General features: G+C 36.9%; 1 protein-coding gene across 6 annotated transcripts in view; it reads left to right on the forward strand.

The window, feature by feature from the left end:
* ULK4 (unc-51 like kinase 4) overlaps positions 1-27904 on the forward strand; it is a 507669-nt gene that overhangs the window by 39738 nt on the left and 440027 nt on the right. For all 6 annotated transcript variants that reach the window (XR_011527046.1, XR_011527047.1, XM_070575799.1 and 3 more), the window contains exons 13-17: positions 718-822; positions 3312-3372; positions 4731-4912; positions 5782-5828; positions 17859-17937. Coding sequence is in view for 4 of the 6 variants with exons in the window: in XM_070575799.1 (XP_070431900.1) it covers positions 718-822; positions 3312-3372; positions 4731-4912; positions 5782-5828; positions 17859-17937 (474 nt within the window). In the remaining 2 variants the exon portion in view is untranslated. The remainder of the gene's footprint in view (positions 1-717; positions 823-3311; positions 3373-4730; positions 4913-5781; positions 5829-17858; positions 17938-27904) is intronic.

Genomic DNA, 27904 nt, shown 5'->3' on the forward strand with positions numbered 1-27904 from the left:
TACTTCACTGATCAGGTCTTCTGTTATATTTAGTTTGCTGGTCAGTGTTTCACTGGAAGTTCTCAATGCATAAATCCTTTTTTTGTGTGATGCGAAACACTGAGACATTGCACTAGGAATAAAAGTTCTGTCGAGAGCACAAGGAAATGTCTCAGAGGAATAACTGAAATCCAACAGCTAGTTCTTCATCTTTGTTACGTATCAACTCTACTCTAACTAGGCTTTATAAAGATAGAGATGTTGAGCACTTAGGTAACAGGTCAGTACTTCACTCTGAAATTTTTTATGCTATAATTTTAACTTTATATTTAATATTCTGTAAAGCAGAAAGAAATTGATTAGAGTTGGTGGATAAGAGATTAAAAACCATGCTGATAATTTTAAAACCGATTTACCTCATCATAGTTTAGAACATCAAACTATAGGAGATCTGTTTTCTAGTCCTAACCAGACTTTGTGTTAAACATGAGCGAGTCAGTTACTTTCCCTGAGCCTTGTGTTTTTCATCTATAAAAATGGGAATGATGATACATATGATTTAGGATTTTTATGACAATCAAATGAGACTATCTGTGAAAGTGTTTTGAGTAGCAGTTGAGGTACATTGATATAGGTGACCTTTTTCACTGGTGTCTTAACTCAGCATCTTATTATCTCAGTCTTTTAGAGCCCTTCACTAGTCACAGAAACAAAGTCTAATTTTTGTTTTTGTTTCAGATTACAAGTGGACACCTGAGTCAGCAGGACCTCGAATCCCAGATGAGAGAGCTTATCTACACAGACTCAGATCTTGTCATCACCCCAATTATCGACAATCCGAAGGTGCAGAAAGATGCCCTAATAACTGAGGGATGAGTCTTAGACTACACTGAGGGCAGAAATCTGGGTGATACTTTCCTTCCGGATATTCTTTGCCTAATTTTCTTTCCTGATCCTCTTGTCTGCTTTTATTTCATTCGTGCCACATGTCTGCATTTCTGACTCCCACCCTGTCTGTAACCCTCTCCTCTTCCTACATTGCTTTCCACTTCACTGGAGGGGTGAGTTTTCCTCCTCCTCCGCATTTTCTCTGCCTTTTATCAGTCCATCGCCTGAGGAGTGGCTGCTGACTTCTAGACCTCAGCCCTTTGCCCTCAGTCCCTTCGTTTCTCCATGTGTACTTAGGTGAATTACTCCAAATATTCTAATTGTTGATGTGTTACGAAGGCAGTTGTCAGTCAGCACTGCTCACCAGGCTGGAGTGGGTGGAGAGATCACACAGAGGCCCTACCCTGTCACAGCTTGTCAGGACTGCAGGGTAGACAGTGGGGAGACACTGGGAGCTTGGGGAGGCGTGGTTCACAGTGTACTTCCAACCTAGTGTGATTTTTGTTGCTTCGCGTCTTTTGGAATGTAGTACTGTATTACTAGGGGATGGTGAATATTCTCCTCAAAGAAAATTGGTTTCTCAGTCCCTCTGTTTTTCTCTTGATCACATACTCACATTTCACTACCTATTCTGTATTTTAATTTTCCTGCTTTTTTTTCTTAAATGTCTTTCTCTCTATTAATTTATGACGATTTCCTCTCATCTCATTGGAGAATATTAGTTTAGAGCAAATGATTTCTTGGCTGCCTGTTTACTTACTAGATAGACAACATTTACTATAGATCACCCAGCTATTTTTCATAATGGAGCTAATTCTTTTTATAAGTTCAGATCTCTGGCAGAGTAATGGTATAATATGGCAAATTTAATGTGTAATGGGGCATTTTCCCAGTGGACCTTCTGGAACAATTTGTGATATCTTTTGACCATATTCTCTCTATATTTCTCCTTATAACCATACTTAGTTGTGGAAACCTCAGCCAGTAGCAGTTTTTATTTTTTTAACTGTTTTATTTGAACTAATTTTAGATGTATAGAAAAGGTTCAAACATAGTAGGGTTTCTGAATACCTTTTACCCAGCTTCTCCTAATGTTAACGTCTCGTAGGACCACAGCATAACCAGGGAATTAGCAAAACCAGAGAATTAACATTGGTACAGTGCTATTAATTAACCTACCAAACTTATTTTTTTTTTATTTTTTTTAAGATTGGCACCTGAGCTGACATCTGTTGCCAATATTTTTTTTTCTTCTCCCCAAAGCTCCCCAGTACCTAGTTGTATACTCTAGTTGTGAGTTACCGAACTTACTTGAACTTTACCAGTTTGTGCTGCTCGTGTCCTCCTTCTGCTCCAGGATCCCTCAGTACAGTTAGTTGTTATGACTCCTTACTCTCCTACCGTCTGTCCTTGTCTTTCATGGCCTTGGGGTAATTTCTCAGTCTTTTCTTGTCTTTCGTGACCTTGACACTTTGAAGTGGTCACGTGTTTTGTACACTGGTCAGGTATTTTCTAGAATGTCCCTCAGTTTGGGCTTGTCTCAGGGTTTCTCATGATTAGAATGAGATTATGCATTTTTGCCAAGCATACTAGCAGCAAAGGTTTTAAAAATGCTCTATAGAGAGATTCTGGAGAAGTTAGACATAGAAGTGATGGTTGAATTTTTTATTGAAAAACTCAGGGTGGAGTACCTGGCTGTTCCAAACTCATGGATCCAACTTACCTCTTTTCTTCACTTTCCTCAAAAAAATTGTGTACTTTCCTGTTCAGGCTGTTACAGCTTCCTGGGACAGTGTCTTCTCTAGGTCACCCGTCAAGTCCCACCCGTTCTTTAAGACCTCAGCCAACCTTCTGCCTCTTCCATAAACCTGTCCTGACCACGTCAGCCTAAAGTGCTTGCTGCTTTCTCTGATACTTAAAATAAAATTCTTTTTGTGAAATATTTTGTCTGTAAGTATATCATGCCCGATTTGCATTGTTACTTAAATACTTTTTTAAATTGTTTAAAAAATGATTGTCTTATTAACCAGAGTACCAGCTCTCTGACAGTAGGATCATGTCTTTTCTATCTTTCTATCCCTCTTAACACTTTGCATAGTACCTCACCCTGGCAGTACCCAATAAATATTTGTTGAATGACTAAATTTCTAACCTAGAGGTAAGTTAGCTTAAATGTAAGCCAAGATGGGGTGACTCTTTTCCATGAAGCTTTGTTTTATTGCAGGTATCAATTGAAATGGTTTGATGTTTATAAATTGTTATCCATATTTGCATATTTTAATCTGAAAGGGCACCATTGAATTCTCATTCTTTTTGGTGACATTTTACAGTGTTCTTTTCTGTCCTCATTGAGTTATAATCTGATAAAGGAGATATATCAGGAGACAGATGTCTGTCTCAAAAGGCATCTCAAAAGGTTTTTTTTTGTTTTTTTTTAACCACAGATAATGAAACAACCACCAATTAAATTTGATCAAAAAATACTGCATCTACCAGTACATTCAGGTAGGATCACAAAGGGCTTATCAAACAGGTAGGCCCTTTGCAGACAGATACAAATATGAAATTTAATAGCAAATGGAATATTTGATTTATGAGTAGCTAAATTCCTATCTTCTTGCTAACTGGCGATATTCTTGGGGCAGTGTTTTGTAAATTAAAAGCAGCCAGTAATCCATTTGTGCCAGCCTTTGACCTTACTCAGCTGAGTCTGGGCTGCCCTGTATTCTTGTGGGTGGGAGTGTTCCTATAAAGCTGGTGAGTTTTCTTGTTGAGTGGGTGAGCCTTTCTCCTGCCCTTCCCATTGCAGAGCCAGTTGAATTTCCACTTATGGTGCTTTTGTGGGTGCAAAGGGTTGGAGACCACAGTGGAGAATCGAGATTCTACTTGAGCGAGGGGGGCAGTTGAGAACAGGGTCAGATGGTTCACATTTGTGGGGCTGGTGTGTGAATGGAGATACTTAAAGAAGGATTGTTACATTTCCTTTCACCTAATGGAACTTCTTAGGGTGAACATCAGAAATTTTTTCGTACCTTAAATTTTGATGTGTTTTCTTTGATAAGTTATATTTTAAGCTGTTAAACTATATTCAGAAAAACTTTCATCACAACTAGAGTAGAATCTATGGTTTGAAATCAAATTAAGGTAAATTTAAAATAAAATATATTCAAATTTTAATAAACTGTGTCAAGTAGAATCACTATTTGGGAAAACCTAGAGGATTATTATCTCAAAATAATGTTCCTTCCCTTTTCCCCTTTGCTTTGAGTTATTTTAGGAAATTATTATTACCCGTTATTTTGTTTAAAGATGGAGATCAGCCGAAACTATGTTACCTCTAGATGGCATCTCGTTTCCTGGTTTTTGCCTATTGTTGGGGTAGGGATTTGAGGGTAGGACCCCCAGATAATTTCAGCTGTCATATTAACCTGGTTATGTTTAACACTAATTTCATTGGAACCTTTTAACAACTATAAAATTTTTGGCTTTTCCAATATTTTAAGGCTAGATTGCTTTCTTCTTGCAAGGTTATCTTCTTTGTTCATAATACAATTTTATTTAACTTTGTGTTTTGGTACTTTCTCGGGATAATTCTCCTTTAGGCATCTGCTTTCTTGTTTCAGCATAGTTTCCATGGACATAGTTAAAAAGTCTCCTCGGGTAGAAAAAGAGATGAGTATAGAAGACTAAGTGAAAACAGTGTCAACTTTGGAGTATTTTTGGTTTTGGCATTGTGAAGTCATGATTTTCTTTGTCCTCACCTTAACTATTGAAATTCTATGTTCCATTTTATTTTTCATGTAATCTATTCAGCAATATTTTTTCACATGGTACTCACTTTTAATATTTTCTTTCCTCTTCAGTGGATAAATTAGTATTTCTCAAAGACCAAGATTGGAATGACTTTTTGCAACAAGTTTGCTCTCAGATCGACTCTGCTGAGAAGAGCACGGGAGCCGCCCGAGCCAAGCTGAATCTCCTTTGCTATCTGTGTGTGGTGGCCAGTCACAGGGAGGTGGCCACCAGGCTCCTCCATTCCCCACTGGTAGGTAAATTGTGAAGACAAGACTCCTTCATGGTCCTTGCAGCATGCAGGATTTCTCTAGAGATTAAAACAAGTACTAAAATATTAATTTCATTTAATTAAAATGAAAAAAAAAGATTTATCAAGATTATAAGTTTGCCACAGCTGTCTTCTGTTTAATTCCTAGGACTGGAAGCAGTTGTGTAGACAGTGATTTCGAACTTCTTTTGTAGCTCCAGCTTGCGTTTTGTGTTAACTTGTAATAATTGTAAGATACTTTTCATATCTGAAATTGTAAGACAGAGACCTTTCATCAGCTCCTGGAATGAGCTGCCCATGTGGAGTAAGGGCTCCTTTCCTGGGTCGACCTGGTAAACTCCAAGGTTTCTGATGTGACACTGAAGGGAGATATTGAGTCTCTGAGACGTTTTTTTCTTTTTCCCCTGGTAATGTTACTTCTTGGACTGTCTTGGTTCAACGGTAAACCGTGAGGATCTGACAGATCTTTTGAAGTTATTCTCAGAGAGGAGTTACAGTGGTCTGGGGTGTTTTCCATAGTAGGACCTCATTTTGGAACTGGCTTGAAAAAATTTAAGTTCATTGGCTTTCAGGATAGTATTAAAGTTGCTTTTTTGGTACTTGGTGTGTATTTCTTAGGTGAGGGGTAGGGTGCATTTAGGGACTATAACTGGGCAGGAGAAACTGAAAGTACTGTTCTTGGTTTTTATTTTTATCTTATTCATATACTCAGGCTTTGGCATTTTTGTAAATAATTATCTCCTTGATGCGGGATTCACATTTCAGTTGTATGCAGGTCTGATTTGTTAATTTAGCGGTCACTTTCTCTGTTGTTTCATGAATGAAATCTGCATCTTAATTTTTCATTCTAGTTCCAATTGCTAATCCAGCATTTGCGAATAGCTCCAAACTGGGATATGTAAGTAACATTTATATTTTAATAATTTATTCTTCATTATTTTATTGAGTAGTTATACATATTTATCAAAAACACATAGACCTAAATACTTGATCATAAAATATTCTGAAGTAACGATAACTCTGAAACAATAGGCAATTTTTATAGGCATCATTTGTAAACTTAAAAAAATTTAAAAATAGTCCTTATCCTATATTATAAAATTAGAATATTATAAATATAATTCTAGGATTATATAAACTTCATCTGGAAATGTTATTAACTGTAATTCTTTTGAGTATTCTTTATCAGATACTTTACCCTTGATCCCTGTGTTTTAATTTAGTTACGCTTCCTAAGGCTTTTTCTCTTGCCACTGTATCTTTCCCTTATGTAGTGCATTGCTTCCTTATGACGTTATTTAAAATTTAATGGGATCATGATCTGTAAGCTCTTGGTGGAAGGACGTGTACTTGCTTGTTATGGAGGCAGCATGCCCTAGTGAAAAGCACATTAGATACAGTGTTAGAAGGTTCTGGGCTCTGGTTGCCAATTAGACTTGGCCAGATGATTGCCTCTTTCCAAGTCTTAGCTTCCTGGGAAGTCTTTGTAGGATGATGACATTGTATAGGCTTTAGATTTGACAGACCTGAATGTCGATCATAGATCTGCCCTATGGGCAAATTGCTTTAACTGCTGAGCCTTGTTTTTCTCATCTGTAAAATGGGAATAGTGTGTCTACTTCATAGATTTTTTAGTAATAATTAAATTTTGAATGACATAAGTATATGAAATACCTTGCACAGTGCCTGGTTCTTCGTGGGTGCTTAGTATATGTTGGGGGTGTAGAAGTTGTAGTTATTATCGTTTGCTTATCTTGTATTATTGTTAAGAGAAGCACATGAAAACATGAACTTGAAGGGATTTTGTGAAATGTGATAGTGGTAAGATAGTAATTATTCTTCCATGCTGGTGAAATGGGGGGAAACAACAGATGTTCACAAAATGTTTTTTTGGGCCAGCTGGGCGGAGCAGTGGTTAAGTGCACACATTCTGCTTCGGCGGCTGGGGTTTGCCACTTTGGATCCCGGGTGCAGACATGGCACTGCTTGGCAAGCCACGCAGGCATCCCACGTATAAAGTAGAGGAAGATGGGCACGGATGTTAGCTCAGGGACAGTCTTCCTCGGCAAAAAGAGGAGGATTGGCACCAGGTGTTAGGCTAATCTTCCTAAAAAAAAAATCACAAAAAACAAAATGCTTTTTTGGACAATTGTTCTTATGCATCTTCTGCTGTTACTCTCTCAAGGTAAAATCTGGCATTGCAAAATAGAATTTTTAGGTAGTTTTAGCATGTAAAACTTTGAGAAGGTTTGTGGTATGCTCATTAAAAATCAACCAACAAAATCTAACACTTTAGCTAAAACTTGTTATATCCTTGAATGGGGTGCCCCCTGCTGCCTTTTAAAAAGAGACATTCTTGATCCTTTCCATTCTTGATCCTGTCTTTAAAGTTTTTTGCTATTGTATTCATTGAAGTTTAATTGTAAAACAATTTTAATTTGAGGAAAATGATAAATAGTAAGGTAGAGAAGTCCCCTGCATGGAGCCTTCATTTACTCTCTCTCTCTTCTTTCAAACACCCTCCTTCCAGTGAGGTCTCTGACCAGGTTGTATCACCATGATAGCATATGATGAGGGGAGGGGCCTTCACGTAGCAGGGGGATAATCACTGTGGAAGGGGGTAGTTTTATTGGCTTTGTTCAGCAAATAGAAAAACAAAATAGAATAGCATGACATAATTTTATAAGTTTCTCTTCCCCTTATAACATGTTATATATCTTTAATGCCATTAATTATTTGTCTAAGATACTTTTTTAAGGTATGGCTTTTTAAAAATATGTTGTGAATGTCTGATTATTTTATTTACCATGACCTATTTTTGGATAGTATTATATATTGTAAACAATATACTGATGAACATTTTTGTGCTTAAATCTTTGTGCCTATCTGTTTTTACTTTTTCCCCTTAGGGCAGATTCATAGAATTAGAACAAATGGGTAGAAGGCAATAAATATTTTTGTGAGTTCTGATAAATTGCTAAAATGCATTTTAGAAATACTGTATCAGTATGCATTTCCAGTCAATGTGTATAAAAATCACCTTTTGTTAGAACTTTCAACAGTGGATATTTATCAAATTTTATAACCCTTGCCAGTGAACTTTATTGAGATATAATTCACATACAATCATGATATTTTAATTAAAAAATTTTGTGGTAAAATATACATAACATAAAATTTACCATTTTACCTTTTTTTTTTTTTTTTTTGCTAGGGAAGATTTGCCTTAAGCTAACATCCATGCCAGTCTTCCTGTTTTTTAGTATTTGGGCTGCCAGCAGATCATGGCTGCTAACAGAGCGGTGTAGTTCTGCGCCTGGGAATTGAATCCAGGCTGCCAAAGCAGAGCATGCTGTACTTAACCACTAGGACACCATAGCTGGCCCCATTTTAGCCATTTTTAAGTGTACAATTCGGTGGCATGAAGTATATTCACAGTGTCGTGCAACCATCACCAGTATCAATTTCCAGAACTTTTTCATCATCCCAAACAGAAGCTCTTACCCATTAGTCAGTAATTCGCTGTTCTTTGTCCTCCCGGCCCTAGTAACCTCTGTTCTACTTTTTGTCTCTGAATTGCCTATTCTAGATACCTAGTATAAGTGAGCTCATACAATATTTGTCCTTTTGTGTCTGGCTTATTTCACTTAGCTTAATGTTTTCAAAGTTCATCCATGTTGTAGCATGGATGTCATTCCTTTTTAGGGCTGAATAATGTTCCATATATGTATGTGACACATTTGTTGATGCACATGTGGGTTGCTTCTTCTTTTGACTATTGCAAATGATGCTGCTGTGAATACTGGTGTACAAATATCTGTTTGAGTCCCTGCTTTTGGTTCTTTTGGGTATATATCTAGAAGTGGAGTTGCTGGATCATTTGGCAATCTTACGTTCAACTTCTTGAGGAACCATCATACTGTTTTCCACAGTAGCTGCACCATTTCACATTCCTACAGCAGTGCATGAGGGTTCCAATTTCACCATATACTGTTCAACACTTGTTTTTTACTTCCCTTTGGTTTTTTTTTTTTTTGGTAGTAGCTATCCTAATAGGTGTGAAGCCGTATGTCATTATGGTTCTGATTTGTAGTTCACTAATGACTAGTAATGTAGAACATCTTTTCATGTGTTTATTGGTCATCTGTTTATGTTCTTTAGAGAAATATCTGTTCATTTTCTAATTGGGTTGTTTGTTTTATGTTGTTGATTTGTAGGAGTTCTTTATATATACTGGATATTAACCCCTTATCAGATATATGATTTACAAGTATTTTCTCTGATTCTGAGGGTTACTTTTTCAGTCTGTTGATAGTGTCTTTTGATGCATAAAAGGTGTAAATTTTGATGAAACCCTATTTTTCCATCTTTCCTTTGGTTCCCTGTGCTTTTAGTGTTCTATCAAGAAATCATTGCCAATCCAGTGTCATAAAGCTTTTCATCTATGTTTTTCCTAAGAGTTTTTTAGTTTTAGCTCTTACATTTAGTTTTCGATCCATTTTGAGTTAATTTTTGTATATGGTGTTAGGTAAGGGTCCAACTTCATTTCTTTGCACATGTATATCCAGTTTTCCCAGGACCATTTGTTGAAAAGGCTGTCATTTCCCCACTGAATGGTATTGGCACCCTTGTTGATAATCATTTGACCATATATATGAGAGTTTATTTCTGGGCTCTCTATTCTATTCCATTTGTCTATAGATCTGTTTTTATGCCAGTACCACAATATCTTGAAGTTTTGAAATCAGAAAGTGTGAGACCTCCAACTTTTTTCTTCTTTTTCAAGATTATTTTGGCTCTTTGGGGTCCCTTGAGATTCATATGAATTTTAAAAAGGATTTTTCTATTTTTTTCTAATTTTTCAAATATTACTTGAATAAAGTGAAGTAAATGTTCATCATCAATTTTTTAAATACGATTTCTCCATTTGTGAATTCTTTGCTCTACTTTACCTCTTGGTTGATTAGATTTAATTATTTGGTAGTTTCTTTTAAGAGGATCTCTCAGAGGTGTTACTTCTGGAGTTGTTGCCTTCTTGAGTCTTTCTCTCTGTGGTTTTAGGGCTCAGGCATAAGGGATTGAATGAGACCTTGCGCCCTAGGGTCATGCTTGGACTTTGCTCTCTCTCCTTTGCTGACTGAAGCTCTGGCAGACTCAGGAGCCAACCCATCTTTTTCTTCCGCTTATATGTGACTAGTTTGATTTTGTTTCTCAGTGTCTGAATGTTTCTTTTTGTTCCAGGCCCTCAAAGCTTTACTAGAATGTGTCCAGTTATCTCTTTTTATTAATTTGCTTTGGCAGTTGGTCTAATAGATGCTTCAGCCTTTCTTTAGCTTTCCTATTTTTTTATGATTTCTTCATCACTGTTTCATCTGTTTTCTACTCCTGAAACTCCTATAGGATGGGTGTAGGATTTCATATCTCTTGACTGTTCATTTTCTTTTGCTTTCTCACTATCTTTTATTGAGATATAATTCACATATCATAAAATTCACTTTTTTTAATTAATTTTTTTAGAGCAGTTTTAGGTTCACAGCAAAATTGAGGGGAAGGTATAGTGATTTCTCATGTACTTCCTTCCCCCACACATGTGTGGCCTCCTCCCATTATCAATATCCTCCACCAGAGCAGTACGTTTGTTACAGCTGATGAATCTAACTGGACACATCATAATCATGCAAAGTCCATAGTTTACATTACAGTTCACTCTTTCAGTGGGTTTGGACAGATGTATAATGACATGCATCCATCATTATGGTATCAGAGAGAGTATTTTCACTGCCCTAAAAATCTGTGCTCTGCCTGTTCATCCTTCTGACAAAAACTGAACTTTTTACTGTTTTCATAGTTTCACCTTTTCCAGAATGTCATGTTGTTGGAATCGTACAGTATATAGCCTTCTCAGATTGGTTTCTTTCACTTAGTAATGTGCATTTAAGGTTCCTCCATGTCTTTTCATGGCTTAATAGCTCATTTCTTTTTAGTACCAAATATTCCATTGTCTGCATGTATCACAGTTTATTTATCCATTAATGTACTGAAGGACATCTTGGTTGCTTCCAAGTTTTGGCAATTATGAATAAAGCTGCTGTTAACATCCATGTGAGAAAATATTTTCAACTGCTTTGGGTAAGTACCAAGGAGCATGATTGCTGGATTGTGTGGTAAGAGTATGTTTAGTTTTGTAAAAAGTCACTAAACTTGTCTTCCAAAGTAGCTGTACCATTTTGTATTCCCACCAACAGTGAATGAGAGTTCCTGTTATTCTATAACCATGCCAGCATTTGGTGTTGTCAGTGTTTTTGGTTTTGGCTATTCTTCTAGGTGTGTAGTGGTATCTTATTGTTGTTTTAATTTGCATTTCCCTGATGACATATGATGTGGGACATTTTCTCACATGCTTATTTGCCATCTGTAATATCTTCTTTGGTGAAGCGTCTGTTAATGTCTTTGGCCCAACTTTTCATCAGGTTGTTTGTTTTCTTATTGTTGAGTTTTAAGAGGTCTTTGTATATTTTGGAAAACACTCTTATCACATGTCTTTTGCAAATATTTTCTTCCAGTCTGTGGCAGATCTTCTCATTCTTTTGATGTTGTCTTTTGCAGAACGGAAGTTCTTAATTTTAATGAAGTCTAGCCTATCAGTTGTTTATTTTATGGATCACACCTTTGCTGTTGCATGTAAAAAGTCACTGCCACATCCATGGTCATCTAGGTCTTCTCCTATGTTATCTTCTAAGAGTTTTAGAATTTTTTTATTTTACGCTTAGATCCATGGTCTGTGTTGAGTTAACTTTTGTGAAAAGTGTAGGAGCTGTGTCTAGATTAATTTTTTTGCATGTAATGTCCAGTTATTCCTGTACCATTTGTTGAAAACACTATCTTTGTTCCATTTTACTGCCTTTGTTCCCTTGTCGAAGATCGTTTGATTATATTTATGTGAGTCTGTTTCTGGGTTTTCCATTTTGTCCATTGATCTATTTGTCTATTCTTTGCCAATGCCTCTGTCTTGATTACTGTAGCTTTATAGTAAGTCTTGAAGTCAGGTAACATCAGTCCTCCAACTTTGTTCTTCTCATTCAATATTTTGTTGGCTGTTTTGGGATCTTTTGCCTCTCCATATAAACCTTAGAATCAGTTTGTCAGTTATCTGCAAAATAACTTGCTGAGATTTTGTTTGGAATTGCATCGAATCTATGGATCAAGTTGGGAAGAACTGACTTCTGGACAATATTGAGTCTTCATATCCATGAATATGGAATTCTCTCCATTTCTTTAGTTCTTTGATTTTGTTCATCAGAGTTTTGTAGTTTTCCTCATAAAGAGTTCGTATGTATTTTGTTAGATTTATTCCTAACTATTTCCTTTTTTTGGTCGCTAATGTAAGTGGTATTGTGTTGTTAATTTCAGATTCCACTTGTTCATTGCTGGTGTATAGGAAAGCAGTTGACTTTTAATGTTAGCCTTGTATCCAGCACCTTGCTATAGTCACTTACTAGGTCGAGGAGTTTTTTTTTCCCCTTCAGTTCTTCAGGATTTTCTACATAGGCAGTCATGTCATCTGCAAGCAAAGACAGTTTTATTTCTTCCTTCCCAATCTGTATACCTTTTATTTCCTTTTCTTGTCTTATTGCATTCGCTATAGCTTTCAGTATGATTTTGAAAAGGAGTGGTAGTGAGAGTCCGTGTTCTTGCCTTGTACTTGATCTTAGTGGGGAATTTTTGAGTTTCTCACCATTAAGTGTGATGTTAGCTGTAGGATTTTTGTAGATAGTCTTTATCAAGTTGGAGAAGTTTCCCTCTATTCCTAGTTTACTGAGAATTTTTATCATGAATGTGTGTTGGATTTTGTCAGATGCTTTTTCTGTATCTATTGATATGATCATGTGATTTTTCTTTTTTAGTCTGTTGATTTGATGGAAATTCACTTTTTAAAACTGTACAATTCAGTGCTTTTCAGTATATTCACAAAGTTGTGTGACAATCACTACCATCTAATTCCAGAACATTTCCATCACCTGATGAAACCCTGTATTCATTGCCTCATCCCCCTAGTCCCTGGAAACCACCAGTCTACTTTCTGTCTATAGATTTGCCTATTCTGAATATTTCATATAAATGAAATATACAAAATGTGATCTTTTGTGACTGGCTTCTTTCACTTACCATAATGTTTTCAAGGTTCATTCATGTTGTAGCATGCATCAGTACTTCATTCTTTTTATGGCTGTATAATATTCTATTGTGTGTATATACCACATTTTGCTTATCCATTCTTGATAGACACTCGGTGGTTTTGACATTTGGCTATTATGAATAATGCTGCCATGAACATTTGTATATGAAGTTTTATGTGAACATATGTTTTCATTTCTCTTGAGTATGTACCTCGCAGTGGAATTGTTGGGTCATATGTTAATTCTGTGTTCAACCTTTTGAAGAACTGCCAAACTCTGTCTCTTACTGCTCTTCTCTAATTTTATCTTTGAGCTTTCAAGCTTGATATTTATCCTTGCTCATTTTGTTATTAAGAATCTCTATTTTATTTCAACAATTGTATTTTACAATTTTTGTGCATTTTCTTTTTTTCTAGTTGGTCCTTTTTCCTAGCTGCATGTATTTGGTCTATAATGTACTTTTGAATTTGAGGATAAATTAGAGGATTATAGAAATTCTGTTTTGGGGGCTGGCTCCGTGGCATAATGGTTAAGTTCACACACTCTGCTTCAGTGCTTGGAGTTTGCAGGTTCGTATTCTGGGTGCGGATCTATACACTGCTCGTCAAGCCATGCTGTGTTGGCATCCCATGTACAAGAATAGAGGAAGATTGGCACAGATGTTAGCTCAGGGACAATCTTCCTCATCAAAAAAAAAAAAAAACCAACAAAAAACTGTGTTGGAACAGAATTTAGGATTAAATGTTATGACTAATATTATGGTTAAACATTAAGATTATGAAAATTCTATTCTTATCTCTAACGCATGGGTCACTTCTTTCTCATCATGGTCCTTTAATGCTCTTGGTTCCTCAAATGCTTGGTGATCTTTGGTACTTAGTTTATATTATGAATAAATGGTTAAATTGATCAGTATAGAAGTTGACAATACAAATTTCTTCTGTACTTCTCTGTTTTTCCAACAACCTCATTTTTAAAGGAAAGGGCTGGCGTGTGAGTGGGTGATGCTTGTTGAGTGGTTGACTTGTATGTTGGGAGTCTAGCTGGCTGAGGAGCAGGTGGGCAGCCTGGAGGCCTCCTCAATTGCCAGGACGGGTTTTCTTTGGGGAGGGGCTGGCTTCTCTGCATTAACTCCTTCCCTGCTCTAGTAGCTGGTGTGGAGGGCCACAGTCTCTGCTCCCCACATCCACACCTGTATCCCACCCCAGGGGAGATTGTTCAGTGTAGGAATAATTTTCTGTTTTTATTCTGGAGGGCAGGACTGCTGGCTTTTCTCTATCAAGGAGGGAGATGGGAAGGAGGCAGGACCGCATTGGCTCACCAGTTCATTGTGCAGTTCTCTAATCTGATGACTGTCCTGTGGCTCATCCTTGCTTCTGTGTTAGTTTATTTCAAGTCTCTGGGGCTTCCTTGGGAAGATATATATTTATCTGTGGTTCTTAGACAGGAATTTCTTCTATTTGTTCTCTGTCAATATAATTCCATCTATGTATATCATCTGGAATTTCCTCAAACATTCTGATCTGCTTTCAGCCCTTTGTTCTGTTTCTAATTATGATTTAATTATGAACAGTGTTTTCTTTTAGCAGACTCTTGAGGGAGCAGAAAGGTGGGTGTCAGGGTCCAGTCAGCTATTGTAAAGCAGGAAAAAATCTCTGGAGTTTTGACTTGTGTTGCTTACGTGATTGTGATTGATGCAGACTTTCATTTTTCATTTGATGAATAAGGTATACAGAAGTGCTTCTAAGTTTACAGGCGCTTAGGCTTTTTTGGTTTATATTTTTACTTCACTTTTATCATATCGTAATGTCTCCTATATAATTTATGCCTTTGGGAATTCCATGAATTTATCTTTGTGATCTAATATAAAATAGTTTAAAAAAATATGTCATGAATGTAATAAATAATGTGATAATATTAGCTAACCCATTCAGCAGATATTAAATGTTGGACACTATAGTAATTTCTTCACATGGGTTAGTGCCTTTGATTCTTTGAACAACTTGATGAGGTGCGTATTGTTGTTAGTCCTGCTTAACATATGAGGTAACCAGACACATGAAGGATGAGTACTGCCTTCCCCACAAGACTGAGCCCAGGGCATTCATTCCAGAGTCGTAAACGCACCCTATACAGCTTCCCATTGAGTAAGGGTGGTCACTGTTTGTAGATGGTAGAGTTTGATCTATACGCCTGTTACTTTGACTTTTTATTGGGATGCTTTTATGTATGTGTTCCTTGTGGTCTTCTTGCTATGCTTGGGAGAGAAGTAGACTGAAGTTGCCCACTCCTATCAGGTTCCCTTTTCATTCTTTGTTGTATGGTGTGTAATGATGAACAGCTTATATCGTTTGTAGGTCATGTCATTTTTTTTTTTTAGTTTACAGGAATCTTTTTCTCATTTAATGATTTTAGCCTTAAATTCTACTTTGAGGTTTACTTTGGAAATCCTGCTCCACTTTTGTTTACCTTGTGTAATCATATTTTTACCTGCTCCTTTCCTACTAATGTGTTTAGTCACTTTGCTTTTTATATTGGCATATTCATTCAACAAACATCTATTGAGGGCCTGCTTTATGCCTGGTACCGTCTTGGTGCTTGCAGTGGGGAGCAAGACAGATCCCTGCCTTCAGGGACCTTGTGGGCTGGTGGGGGAGACAGATAATAAAGTAAACACATGGAGTAGCTACAACATTTTAGATCTGCTCTGTCTAATATGGTAGCCACTAGCCACGTGTGGTTATTTAAATTTAAAACTAATTTCAAATATTATAATTAATTAATTTGTGTGGTTCTTCACTTGCACCAGCCATATTTTAAGTGCTTGATAGTCACATGTATCTGGTGGATACAGAACAATGCAGATATGGAACATTTCTGTCATTGCGTGAAGGTTTATTGGCCAGTGCAATTTTAGATGCTGTTGTGGACATGGGGACAGTTCTGAGGTACACTGTGATGGGTCATTGGGGGCACCTGAAGTGGTGCCATTTAAGAAGAAACCTGAATTATGAGAAAGAGCTGGTTTTGTGAGGGCATTGTGTATAGGATATAGTTGTATGTAAATATTTCATGTAAACTGAGAAATAGTGTTATTATTACTTTAAATAGGTTATAATTTAAAACTATAAGAGTTTTAAGGTAGTATGTTTTCTCTTGTTCTGATAGGAATTGTTTCTGGTGAGGTTTGGGAAAATATTTAATTAGCATGTTAATACATTTTTCTTTAAGTTGAATAAATCTGGTAACCATTATTTAATTTTGTAGATTGAAAAATTGATTCAGTGTTTCATAAGTTTTGTGGGCTTGTCTTTGAACCAAGATAAATAAGTTTGCCCTGCATCCTCTAATTCATTAGTGAGTTTTTAATAATCAGCATTTGTTTTACCGTTGTGAAACAACATAGAGGATAATCCGTCTGTCTCTTTAAATTGCACACATGTGGAAATTAAAGTATAATTGGCTTGACTGTGGTCACAAAACTGGTGAGTGGCAGAGCTGTGACTGGAAGCTTTTTCTTGTAACTTTTGGTGCAATGTCCTACCAAATCCTTTTCCAAATGATCACTTTTTGCTTGTGTTTTTTTTTAACTTTTATATTTTTTATAGAGGTTATGATAGTTTACAACATTGTGAAATTTCAGTTTTGCATTATTATTTGTCAGTCACCATATAGGTGTACCCCTTCACCCTTTGTGCCCACCCCCACACCTCTTCCTCCTGGTAACCACTAAATAGTTCTCTTTGTCCATGTGTTTGTTCATCTTTCTCAAAATGATCACCTTTAAAGTATAATCTTTTTATTCAAAGTCAGGATGCTAATCATACAAATGCCTAGGACGTCTTAATCTGTATATGAGAAGAGATTTGAAGGTCTAATTCAAAAAGTGTTGAATCCGTGAGAATTATTTCTGCCTGTTAGAGTTCTGACAACACGAGCACTTCCCTGTGATACTTCTCTGAGTCTGATTGGTTTCCCTCCATGGGTCCTGCAGAGTTTAAGAATCTGAAAAGTAGAGGCTCTCTGGCTGATGTACACAATGATGAGCCCAGAGAACATGCATCACTAAATAGGAGGGTGGTTCTCATCAACTCACATGTTCAACTTTTTTTTCCCCAATTAAAGAAATCTTATCAAAACTAATTTTCTAAGTGAAATAAACTTTTCCAAATCACCTGAAGTGATATTTAGTAATTTATCAACTTCTTTTTCTGCTGGATAATGAAACAGAAACATGTCACTAAAACTGGTATTTTTAGAACAATCTTTATAAGACTTACGATTGTAAAAATTTCTATTAAAGTGAATATATACATATGTTTAACTGTTCTCTGATATTAATTATTTACTACTTATGTATGAAATCGTTGGTCTACTAATAAGTAGAACAGAAACCTTTAACCAAATACCACTGTACTCAGACAAAAAAGGGTTAAGTTCTATTTCCTTCTCTATGGTGAGGACCTTCTATGGTGAGGGCCTTTTAAAATTTTACTTTCCATTTTACTATTAAAGTACAACTTGTTCAATTTTTGTTACTATTACTAATGGTACTGCAGAGGGCATTGCTCTTCATGTCTCCCCATGTCCACAAAGGAGCGTTTCTCTGGGCCACATATGGTGAGCATGTACTCCTCCAACATATTCCATTTTTATCTCATGTTAATGCTTGTAATTGTGCAGTGTAACCCACGGGTTTGTTTCCTTGGTCCCTAACTCGTCTTCAGAGCCTGTTTTCTCTCCGTTTACAGAAGGGCCAAGATTGCTCGGGTGATTGGTTTACTGGCCTCGCACACAGCTGAACTCCAGGAAAATACACCTGTTATTGAGGTAATTTCTTTTTCTTTTTTTAGAAGTTATAAAGGACTTTTATTATTGCACAAATTCAAAGTCTATCCAGATAAATTCTGCATTTTCCACATATTGAGGTAATTTGCTTTATTACTGAAATGTTGTAAGTAACAGAAATGATTGTTCTTGGCTTTGTGATTTAGAACATGCAGCTTTCATCGACCTTCACTGAAGTTTCCCTTGTGGAATTGTGGCAGTTGTTATAAAAAACCTCAGTAGACCTTTAAGCTTAAACACAGCTGCTCATTTATAACGTACTTTCTTATTAAAGGTAGTACGGTGGCATTACAAGGCTTGTGGGTTCTAGTCATCAGTATTGCAATAATTTTTGGAAAAGGCTTGTTTCACTAGTTTTTTTGTAGTCTACTCAGTGTTTTATTATAACTAATGTATTTTCTAGTTGAAACACAGCTCATAATTTAAATTAAAATTTTTTTGGCTTTTCATCTTGAATTTAGTGTTTTCATTCTTACCATTTGTCAGTTATTTCTGACAATATCCCAATATTTAATGGCCATGCATGCACTAAAGGTATCTTCAAATATCAGTTATTTCTTTCAAATACTGATACTGGGAAACCTTTCTCAGTTAACTAGTGATTCAAGTCCCATGAACGCTACCATGGGCCTGCCTTTTTGAGTGTCCTTGAATACTAAAACTACTATCTATCTTGTTAAATATCTGTTACACTTAATTAGTAATAGGTTTTGTTCTCCTTGCACTAGGAGAGTGTCAAGTCAAAATAGGTGAAAAGAGCCAAGGCTTTTAGGGAAAGGGCAAGAACTCATGAAGGAAGGAGAAAGTGGTAAGAAGAGGGGATTTTGTAGAGCCAGCACCTGGTGGTGTGGTATTTGGGGCTTTAAGAGGAATTGTTTAGCCAAGTTACTGTCCAACAGAACTTTCTGCAGTGATGGAATTGTTGTATATTTGTGCTATACAGTATGGTAGCCAGTTGCTGGGCTGTCTGAGTGGACATGAATGGGAGATTAATTTAAGCTTACTGCATTTCCTCTGCTATAATTCCATCCCTACTCCCTGCAAACTCTTAGATCTTTGAGCTACCAAAGAAAATGTCACTTAAGTCTAAACTTTTCTTCTTTCTGGGACCAAGAAAAATGAATTGTGATCTGTGTGATCACTTATGGTGCTCAACTTGGCTCTCAGAGATGTATAAACTAGATTTTCACATAAAAGACCAAGCAGATAGGGCAGTATTGTTAGGCAGAGGAAAAGGCCTAGGAGCTCCAAAGTGGAGTCATCCAGTCTTAGGATAACGCAGAGCAAAAGGCCTTCAATGAAACAGAGTGACTGCAGGAGATGAGAGAGAACTTGATGAAAATTCTAAGACAAAGTCCTCAGATTTCAGAGGACATTCCTGGATAATCAGAACAGGCAGTGATTGCTCAGGAGCAAGGTGCCATGAAGAGAGAGCCTCTGAAGATATAAAAGATGACTATTGACTTAAATGTTCAGTTGCTGCAGTAACAAGCAGGATGGGTATCTTAGGAAGCTGAGGTGGTGAATTTGAAGATTAGTTGGATGAATTCTCTTAGGATTCAGAACAAAAAGAGAAAGGATAAAAATTCAGAACTAAGAAGGTATTGAAGACAGTTCCAGAAGATCTGTTATGCTGTCCAGTATAGTAGCCACCAGCCAAAAGTGGCTACTGAGTCCTTGAAAAGCAGCTAGTCTGAACTGAGATGAGCTGCAAGTGGAGAATACACACCAGGTTTTGAAGACTCAAATGAAAGAAAAAATAGGGTAAAGTATCTCACCTGTAATTTTTTTTTATAGACTACATTTTCAAATTATAATATTTTAGATCTGTCTGGATAAATAAAATATTATTAAAATTAGTTTCACATGTTTCTTCTTATTTTTTAATGTTACTACTAGAAAAGTTTAAATTACCTATGTGGCTTGAATTGTGTTTGTGTTGGGCAGCACTTGTGTAAGATAAACATACTAGAGTTTCCAGAGGGAGCAATCAAAGCAAACAGAAGTGAAACAATCATTAAAGAAATAACATGGGCTAGCCCCGTGGCTGAGTGGTTAAGTTCTTGTACTCTGCTTTGGCGGCCCAGGCTTTCACTGGTTTGGATCCTGGGTGCAGACATGGCACTGCTCGTCAGGCTATGCTGAGGTGGTGTCCCACGTAGCACAACCAGAAGGACCTATAATCAGAATATACAACTATGTACTAGGGGGCTTTGGGGAGAAGAAGAAGAAGGAAAAAAAAGATGATTGGCAACAGATGTTAGCTCAGGTGCCAAACTTTAAAAAAAAAAAAAGAACTAATAGAAGAAAATTTCACCCTGAGCTGAAGAAACACTCAAGTCTTTAGATGAAAGTCTCACCAAAGTCAGGCAAAACATTGGAAAAAAAAATGCACATTTAGACCTATCCTGGTGAAATATTTACCTTCAAAGAGAAAAAGAAAACAAAAAACCAGATTATAAACAAAAGTGAAGTTAGATTTGCATTTAATTTATTTGTAACACTAAAGGCTAGAAGATACAGAAAACAGTGGAAATGAAACAATATTTAAGGGATCATGTGACCTTAAATTTCCCTATACAGCCACCATGTTGCTTGCTTGTGAGGACAAGAGAAAGATATTTTCAGAAATTCAGGGATTCAGTCTGAATTTCACCAACATTTCTAAAAAAATTTACTTGAGTAAGCGACTTGAGTGTCTACCTAAGAAAACAAATTTTAAGGCACTGTAGAAAGAAACAAGTATAAACAATGAATCCATGATAATTTAAGTCCAGATTATAGCTGTTAATGTTTTAAAGCATAATCTGGAAAGAATAGATTCTTGAAAACGAATATGCGTACCGTTAAAAAATTAATAATAGTGTGGAAGTAAATTCTGTATTATTTTAGAAGATCTAAAAGGGCAGGAGAGAAGGGAATAGGACAACAAAAGGCAATTTTTCCCTTGTTCTTTTACTAATTGAACATTTGTTGACCATTATGGGCATAGCACTGTTACATGCAGTAGGACCATCATTCCAAGCAGGTTCTTATCTGGTTCTAGAAGAAGTTCATAGATACTGTTTTATTCTTGACGTTGATAATCTATTTTATTCTTGGCATTGTTATCTTTCATTCTTTATTTAACAAATATTTGTCAACCTGTGTATATACAAGGTACTGTGTAGATACTGGGGGTCCGATGTTGAACAAGACAGATAAAATTCCCTGTTCTGATGGATCTTGTGCTCTAGTGTGAGGAGAGAGATAATAAATAAATATATAAAATGTTAGGTGATGATAAATGCAGTGAAAAAGTTAAAGTCGGATAGTGGGGTTTGGGAATGATGAGTGGCGGTGGCACTATTTTAGATAGGTTGGTCAGAGAAAGCCTTTGATAGGGACATCCAAGCAGAGACCTGAAAGAATTGAGGCAACGATTCCTTCAGTTGGAGGAAGAGTCTTCCAGACAGGATGAACAGTGGTTGCAAAAGACTGGAGATAGAAAAGTGGTTGGCTTGCTTTGAGGGACAAGGAGGTGTGTGTAACTGGACCTGAGTAAGAGGGAGAGTGGTGGGAGATGAGGGTAGTGATGTAGCCAGGGGCCAGGTTATGCAGAACCTTGTTGTAGGCCGTGGTCAGAGTTTGGGGTTTTATACTGAATGAGTTGGGAAGCCATTGGAGGATTTTGAGCAAAGGAGTGCCTTGGTGCAGCTTCTGTTTGAGTTACAAGAATAGGGGCAAGGTAGATTCAGGGGGACCAGTTTAGGAGGCTGTCGTAGTCAGATGAGGGGTGATGGTGACTTGGACCAAGTTTGTAGTGGTGGATATAGTAAAAAATGATTTTATTCTGGATGCATACTTTTTTTCTGGATAGTTTTCTTTTTTTTTTTTAAGGAAGGTTAGCCCTGAGCTAACACCTGCTGCCAATCCTCCTCTCTTTGCTGAGGTAGATTGGCTCTGAGCTAACATCTGTCCCCATCTTCCTCTACTTTATATGTGGGATGCCTACCACAGCATGGCTTAATAAGCAGTGCCATGTCCGCACCCGGGATCTGAACCGGCAAACCCTGGGTTGCCGAAGCAAAACGTGCGAACTTAACTGCTGCGGCCACTGGGTCGGCTCCCTGGATAGATTTGAAGAGTGTTGACAGATTTGCTGATTGCTCTGATATTTGAAGGCAGACTTTAGTAATAACCAAGTCTGGCCAATATAAATTCTTATATTTAATATTAAAAGTGCTGAGACAGCACAAAAATGCACATCAAAACGAACATGAAATATCAAGACAGTTACCAAATTGGCAAATATTAAAAAGCCTCACAGTCCTAAATGTTGGTGAAAGTACTGAGCAGAAGGAATGCTCATATGCTGGTGAGGGGGATGTAAGTGGGCAGTCACTCTGGGAAACTGCTTGGCGAGATCTCTGAAAGCTGGGCACGTCTCTACCCTGTAACGCAGCGTCCACTACCCTGTAACCCAATGTACCAAATGACGTGACAAGAGTATATATTACCAGCATTATTTGTAACAACCCTAAATTTGAAATAATCCATGTGTCTGTCAACAGTAGAATGGACAAAGTGTGTCACCTTCATATAATGGAATATTAAATAGCATTGTGAATAATGAGCGTTGGGCAACAAGCCTGAATGAATCTCATCATAGGTAGCTGTCTGAGATGTTAGTAGGACATTTCCTGAGAAAGACTGACCTATATATTCAGAAATGTCCTGGGGCTGTATGATGCATGTATAGAGGGTCAGCTCCCCCTGGGTATCGTAAGACATCATCAGGGAGAGGTTTATGTAAGAAGTCATGGAAGGTCTGGAGAGGAGGGGTGCCTTGTGGCATAGTGTCTGGGGAAGACAGGTCAGAGGTCAAGGCTGGAGCTGAGGCTGCCCACAACCCGCTATGGGGTCCTTGTGTTTGGGACTTCCTGTGGCTGTTGACTGGAGACAGTATGTTCTGCTGCTGTAGGAATTCCCTCAAATCTGGGCAGAAGGCATCTGCAGTAACTGGGACCTGTCAATCACCTTGGGTGATGTGCTCAGCTCACTCCAGCTCCATGCCTGTGGCCTGGTCCCCCCGGCAGTTGCTGTTGCTGCTGCTACTGTCCCCGAGAGCATTTGGCTGGCAGTTCTTGTCTCTGTGCTCACTCAGGTTGAGTTCTTTGACCAGTGCTTACCTCTCTTCAGAGACTGGGTACCTTGTGTTCTCAAAGTATTTCCCCAGCATCTGTTGTCGCCCCTTGTTAAACATTGCATTCTTGATGCTGCCTCTATTGAGGGGGGAGATGTGTGTGTTAATTCCTGAGATTCTTGTGTCCTTCATTCCTGCGCTGTTCCCTTTCTGGGTGTTTGCCGATGTTTTATTAATATGAAATGAAACGGGAAAAATCATGCTTATTTCATTAAAAAAAGGTAGTAGAAAAACTTTCTGCACAGCAAAGGAAACCATCAACAAAACGAAAAGACAACCTAACAATTGGGAGAAGATATTTGCAAACCATATATCAAATAAGGGGTTAATATCCAAACTATACAAAGAACTCATACAGCTCAACAACAAAAAAACCAACAACCCAATTAAAAAATGGGCAAAAGATCTGAACAGAGATTTCTCCAAAGAAGATATACAGATGGGCAACAGGCATATGAAAAGATGCTCAACATCATTAGCTATCAGGGAAATGCAAATCAAAACTACAATGAGGTGTCACCTCACTCCGGTCAGAACGGCTATAATTAACAAGACAGGAAACAACAAGTGTTGGAGAGGATGTGGAGAGAAGGGAACCCTTGTTCACTGCTGGTGGGAGTGCAAACTGGTGCAGCCACTATGGAAAGCAGTATGGAGTATCCTCAGAAAATTAAGGATAGATCTACCATATGATCCAGCTATCCCACTGCTGGGTATTTATCCAAAGAACTTGAAAACACAAAGGCATAAAGATACAGGCACCGCAATGTTCATTGCAGCATTATACACAATAGCTAAGACTTGGAAGCAACCTAGGTGCCCATGAAGGGACGAATGGATAAAGAAGATGTGGTATATATACACAATGGAATACTACTCAGCCATAAGAAATGATGAAATCTGGCCATTTGTGACAACATGGATGGACCTTGAGAGTATTATGCTGAGTGAAATAAGTCAGAGGGAGAAAGTCAAATACCGTATGAACTCACTCATAAGTAGAAGATAAAAACAACGAAAAACAAACACTTAGCAATGGAGATTGGATTGGTGGTTACCATAGGGGAAGGAGTGGAGGTGGGGGGCAAAAGGGGTGATTAGGCTCACATGTGAGGGGATGGACTATAATTAGTTTTTGAATGGTGGACATGATGTAATCTACACAGAATTCAAAATATATTACGATGTATATCTGAAAGCTATATATTGTTATGATCCAATCTTACTGCAATTAAAAATAAAAAATTTCAAAAAAAATAGTGTATATTTAGCTATCTGGGAAACTTTTGAATTAAGCACACTGTACTGTGAATTAAGTTATTTTGGGTAAAGAGGAGTTTACAGAATAACATGAAACTGTGCCAGGTGCTCCTTTGTGATGCCGCCTTTTATTCTGTTATTTCCTACACCACTTTTTAGTTCTTTATTAATTCCTGCTGTGAGCGATTGGCTGTAACAATTCAAGCAGCCACAAGAGGTCACTCAAACACTGGAAACAAAGTTTTTACAAGTTTAAGAATTTATCTTTTAAGTTCAGGAAGAATCCGGCTTAGCAGGTATATGGTACTGTGTTTAATCTTTTTCCTTGTTTGTTGGAACTTCTGCTGAATGAAATGTGGTTCCATTCCATTGGTGATTATTACCATTTAAGGCTAATGAAAGCCAGGACACCTTCCCCAGGAAAATGCAGTCATTTCAAGGGATTTGGGAACCCTGTAAAGCCCATTGGCGAACCTGAGGTTCAAAACGCGAGACAAGTTTTCTGTAAAACTCACAACTGGGTGTTCGTAGGTAGTTTTTCAGTAAGTCATTAATAAAATTTCAAGTGTGAGATGAGTCCTGATTTCTTCAGTAGGTTTACCACCAGTGGACAATGAAAATTAGGGTTGAAGATCCTATAGGTGTTTTAAAGGCATAGGACCTCATTTTATTATTTGTCTTTTTTTCCACCAGTGCCTAGCCAGCAAAGTAACGTGTATTTCAGGCAGTCAGTCAACATGGAAGGATTTAAAAAATGATTAAAAGAATGGTAGGAAAGTATGACAGTGTAAGACAGAAGAGATGGAGAAAACTCTATTATATTGTCCTTATGATATAATTTGTCTCTTTCATCTTATTCTATCTTTAGTGGCTACAGAAAAGAGCTGGTCATGGTCTCTTGTATGTATTTAGAAGCATCTATTGAATTCTTCATCTTTTCTACAGAAAAATATAGCCAGCTTCTTAAGCTTTTCCTCCTAGGTAACATATTTACCACCCTGTAATCATTGTGGTTCTTATGTGTAATAATTATTAAGAACTAGTCCTGATATAATGCTACATATAGCATCTTAAGCATGCAGTGGATATATTTTAGGAAGTTGAATATAGAACCCTAAAATTTAGAACTGGAAGGAATATTATCAGACATTTTAGTTTGATCCCTTCATTAAACATTTTTATTACAGAAAATGTCAACATACGTAAAAGTAGAGACTAGAATAATAAGATATCACTCACTTCTAGCAATTATCAGCACTTTGCCAATCTGTCATCTTCTCTCTCTCAACTTCCCCATCTCATTCCTTCTCCCCCATCTCTTTTCCCCCATTCTTCTACTCTCCTTCTCTCTCCTCTCTCCCTTCTCTCCCCTCCCTTTGCTGTGGTATTTAAAAAAAAAATCGAGACATTGTATTTTACTCATAAAAGCTTCAGTATATATATCTAATAGAAAAAGATTTTTGAAAATATAATCACAATACCTTTATCACACCCAAGAAAATCAGTAGTTCCTGAGTATCGTCTAATACCCAGTGTTCAGATTTTCTCGACGGTCTCATATACGTCATTTTGTAATTTTTCATTGAGCCAGGATCAAATCAAGATCTTGTATTGCATTTAGATAATGTAACCCTTAAATCTCTTAATTTCAAACATTTCCCTGTTATTTTTTAGTGCCATTTATTAATTAAAGAAAAATTGTCATTTGTGTTAGCCAAAGCTGAAATGTTGGAAATTTTATTCTACCCTTTTGGTGTTATTTAACATGGTCACCTGTATCCCCCCTGTGCATTGCTGGTTAGATGTAGAGCCTTGATTAGAATCAAGTTCAGTTTTATGGAGGGACAGTGGGAATTCTTCATAGTTGGTGCTGTGTATTTTCTATTGCCTTGTAGGGAGAGCCAGGTAATGTCTGGTTGCTTCACTATGAGTGATGTTACGATTGCTCACTGGCTTCAGCTGTTGTCAGCCTTATTATGAACTTGCCCATTACTCTTTTACTTAATAGTGTTAGCATCCATTGATGATCATTGATTAGATGCATTAGTCCTTTAGGGTTGCAAAAATGATAATTTTCTCCTTCTGTAATTCTTTTCTCATTTATAGCTGGGAGTTTTTCTTACAGAAGAACTCTCTCATATCAACTAAATTGGTTATCCTAAAATCTAGTTTCTTTAGTAAAGACAGGATAAATGACTGTTTCCCTTTATAGACCAATTTTCAGGATAATGAGTTGGTGCCTTAGTAATCTTGATAAGTGTCCAATGAGTTTTCTTGGTATTATTAAGAACTTATGGATTTATATATGTATATTTACATATTTCAGTCTTTTGCAGTCATTAGTCTTTTTGATGCTAAAATTGTTCCATCTCAGTCTAATGGGAGCCCTTTTGAGTTTATTCCTCTCGCCTTTCGACATGACCCTACTACTGTCTCTGATAACTTACTTTTTCAACAAAATTTCACAGGCTTATCTTGGGGATAGTCAGCCCTAGTTCTGAAATCAAGTCTAGAAGGAACCTTGTTTAATTTTAGTTGGAAGTGATACTTAGAGTACACATTCTGGGTAGGGGTGCTCATTGCTACTGGGATTGTCATTTCTTCTGGAACTTTTCAGGGGTTAGAGCTAGGAAATATTATTTCTTAAAAAGAAAAATCACAAGTCCATTCATACTAATACTTGAAATTCAAATTTAAAATTAGAATTTTTACCTTTTGATTTAAATCCTTTTTATTTTTATAAGCTGAAAATCTTGGCTACTAATGACATTAACATAATTACTTATATTCTTTAACCTATAGTTTAGAATAAATAGTTTTAAAATAATACCAATATTATTATTAACAATAAAACTACAAAGTGCAGTTTAAGATTTTTTTGTGCTTCCTTTTTTTTGGTCCTTGGGATATAATTCAGGGAATGATATGTACAATCAAAATACTGGGTTTTCAGGTCAATTCAAATAATTCTTCACTTTGGACTTCTGTCACTTATATATAATTATATGTTTTTTCAATTTGTGTTAGATATTTAGGGATTAGGCAGTTAGGGATTACTTTGCACTTTTTTTTTTTGGTTTAAAAATTGTCATGCTTTTTTATTGAAGAGTTACAAATAGAAATGTATATAAAACGTAAATGTCATGCTCAATGAATTGTCCCGGAGTGAAAGCTCAAAGAGAAAATAAAAATTACCAACGTCAGGACTAAAAGAGAGCCAGTGGTATAAATCCAATATCTATTAAAAGGTACTAAGGGGATAATCTGAATAATTTTCTGCCTACGTACTTGACAGCTTAAATTATGGACAAGTTGCCTGGATGACACAGCTTTCGTTCAAAGAAGACAGAAAGTTTGGAGAACCGTGTCTCTTAATACATTATTAAAAACCTTCTCCCAAAACAGCTCTGGGCTTAGCTTACTTCACTGGTGAATTCAACCCCCTTGTATGTATTCGTATATACATATGTAATAGTATGTACATTAATATATGCTAATTTACAC

Source organism: Equus przewalskii, chromosome 15, assembly GCF_037783145.1.
Source record: "Equus przewalskii isolate Varuska chromosome 15, EquPr2, whole genome shotgun sequence".
NCBI classification, from domain to species: domain Eukaryota; kingdom Metazoa; phylum Chordata; class Mammalia; order Perissodactyla; family Equidae; genus Equus; species Equus przewalskii.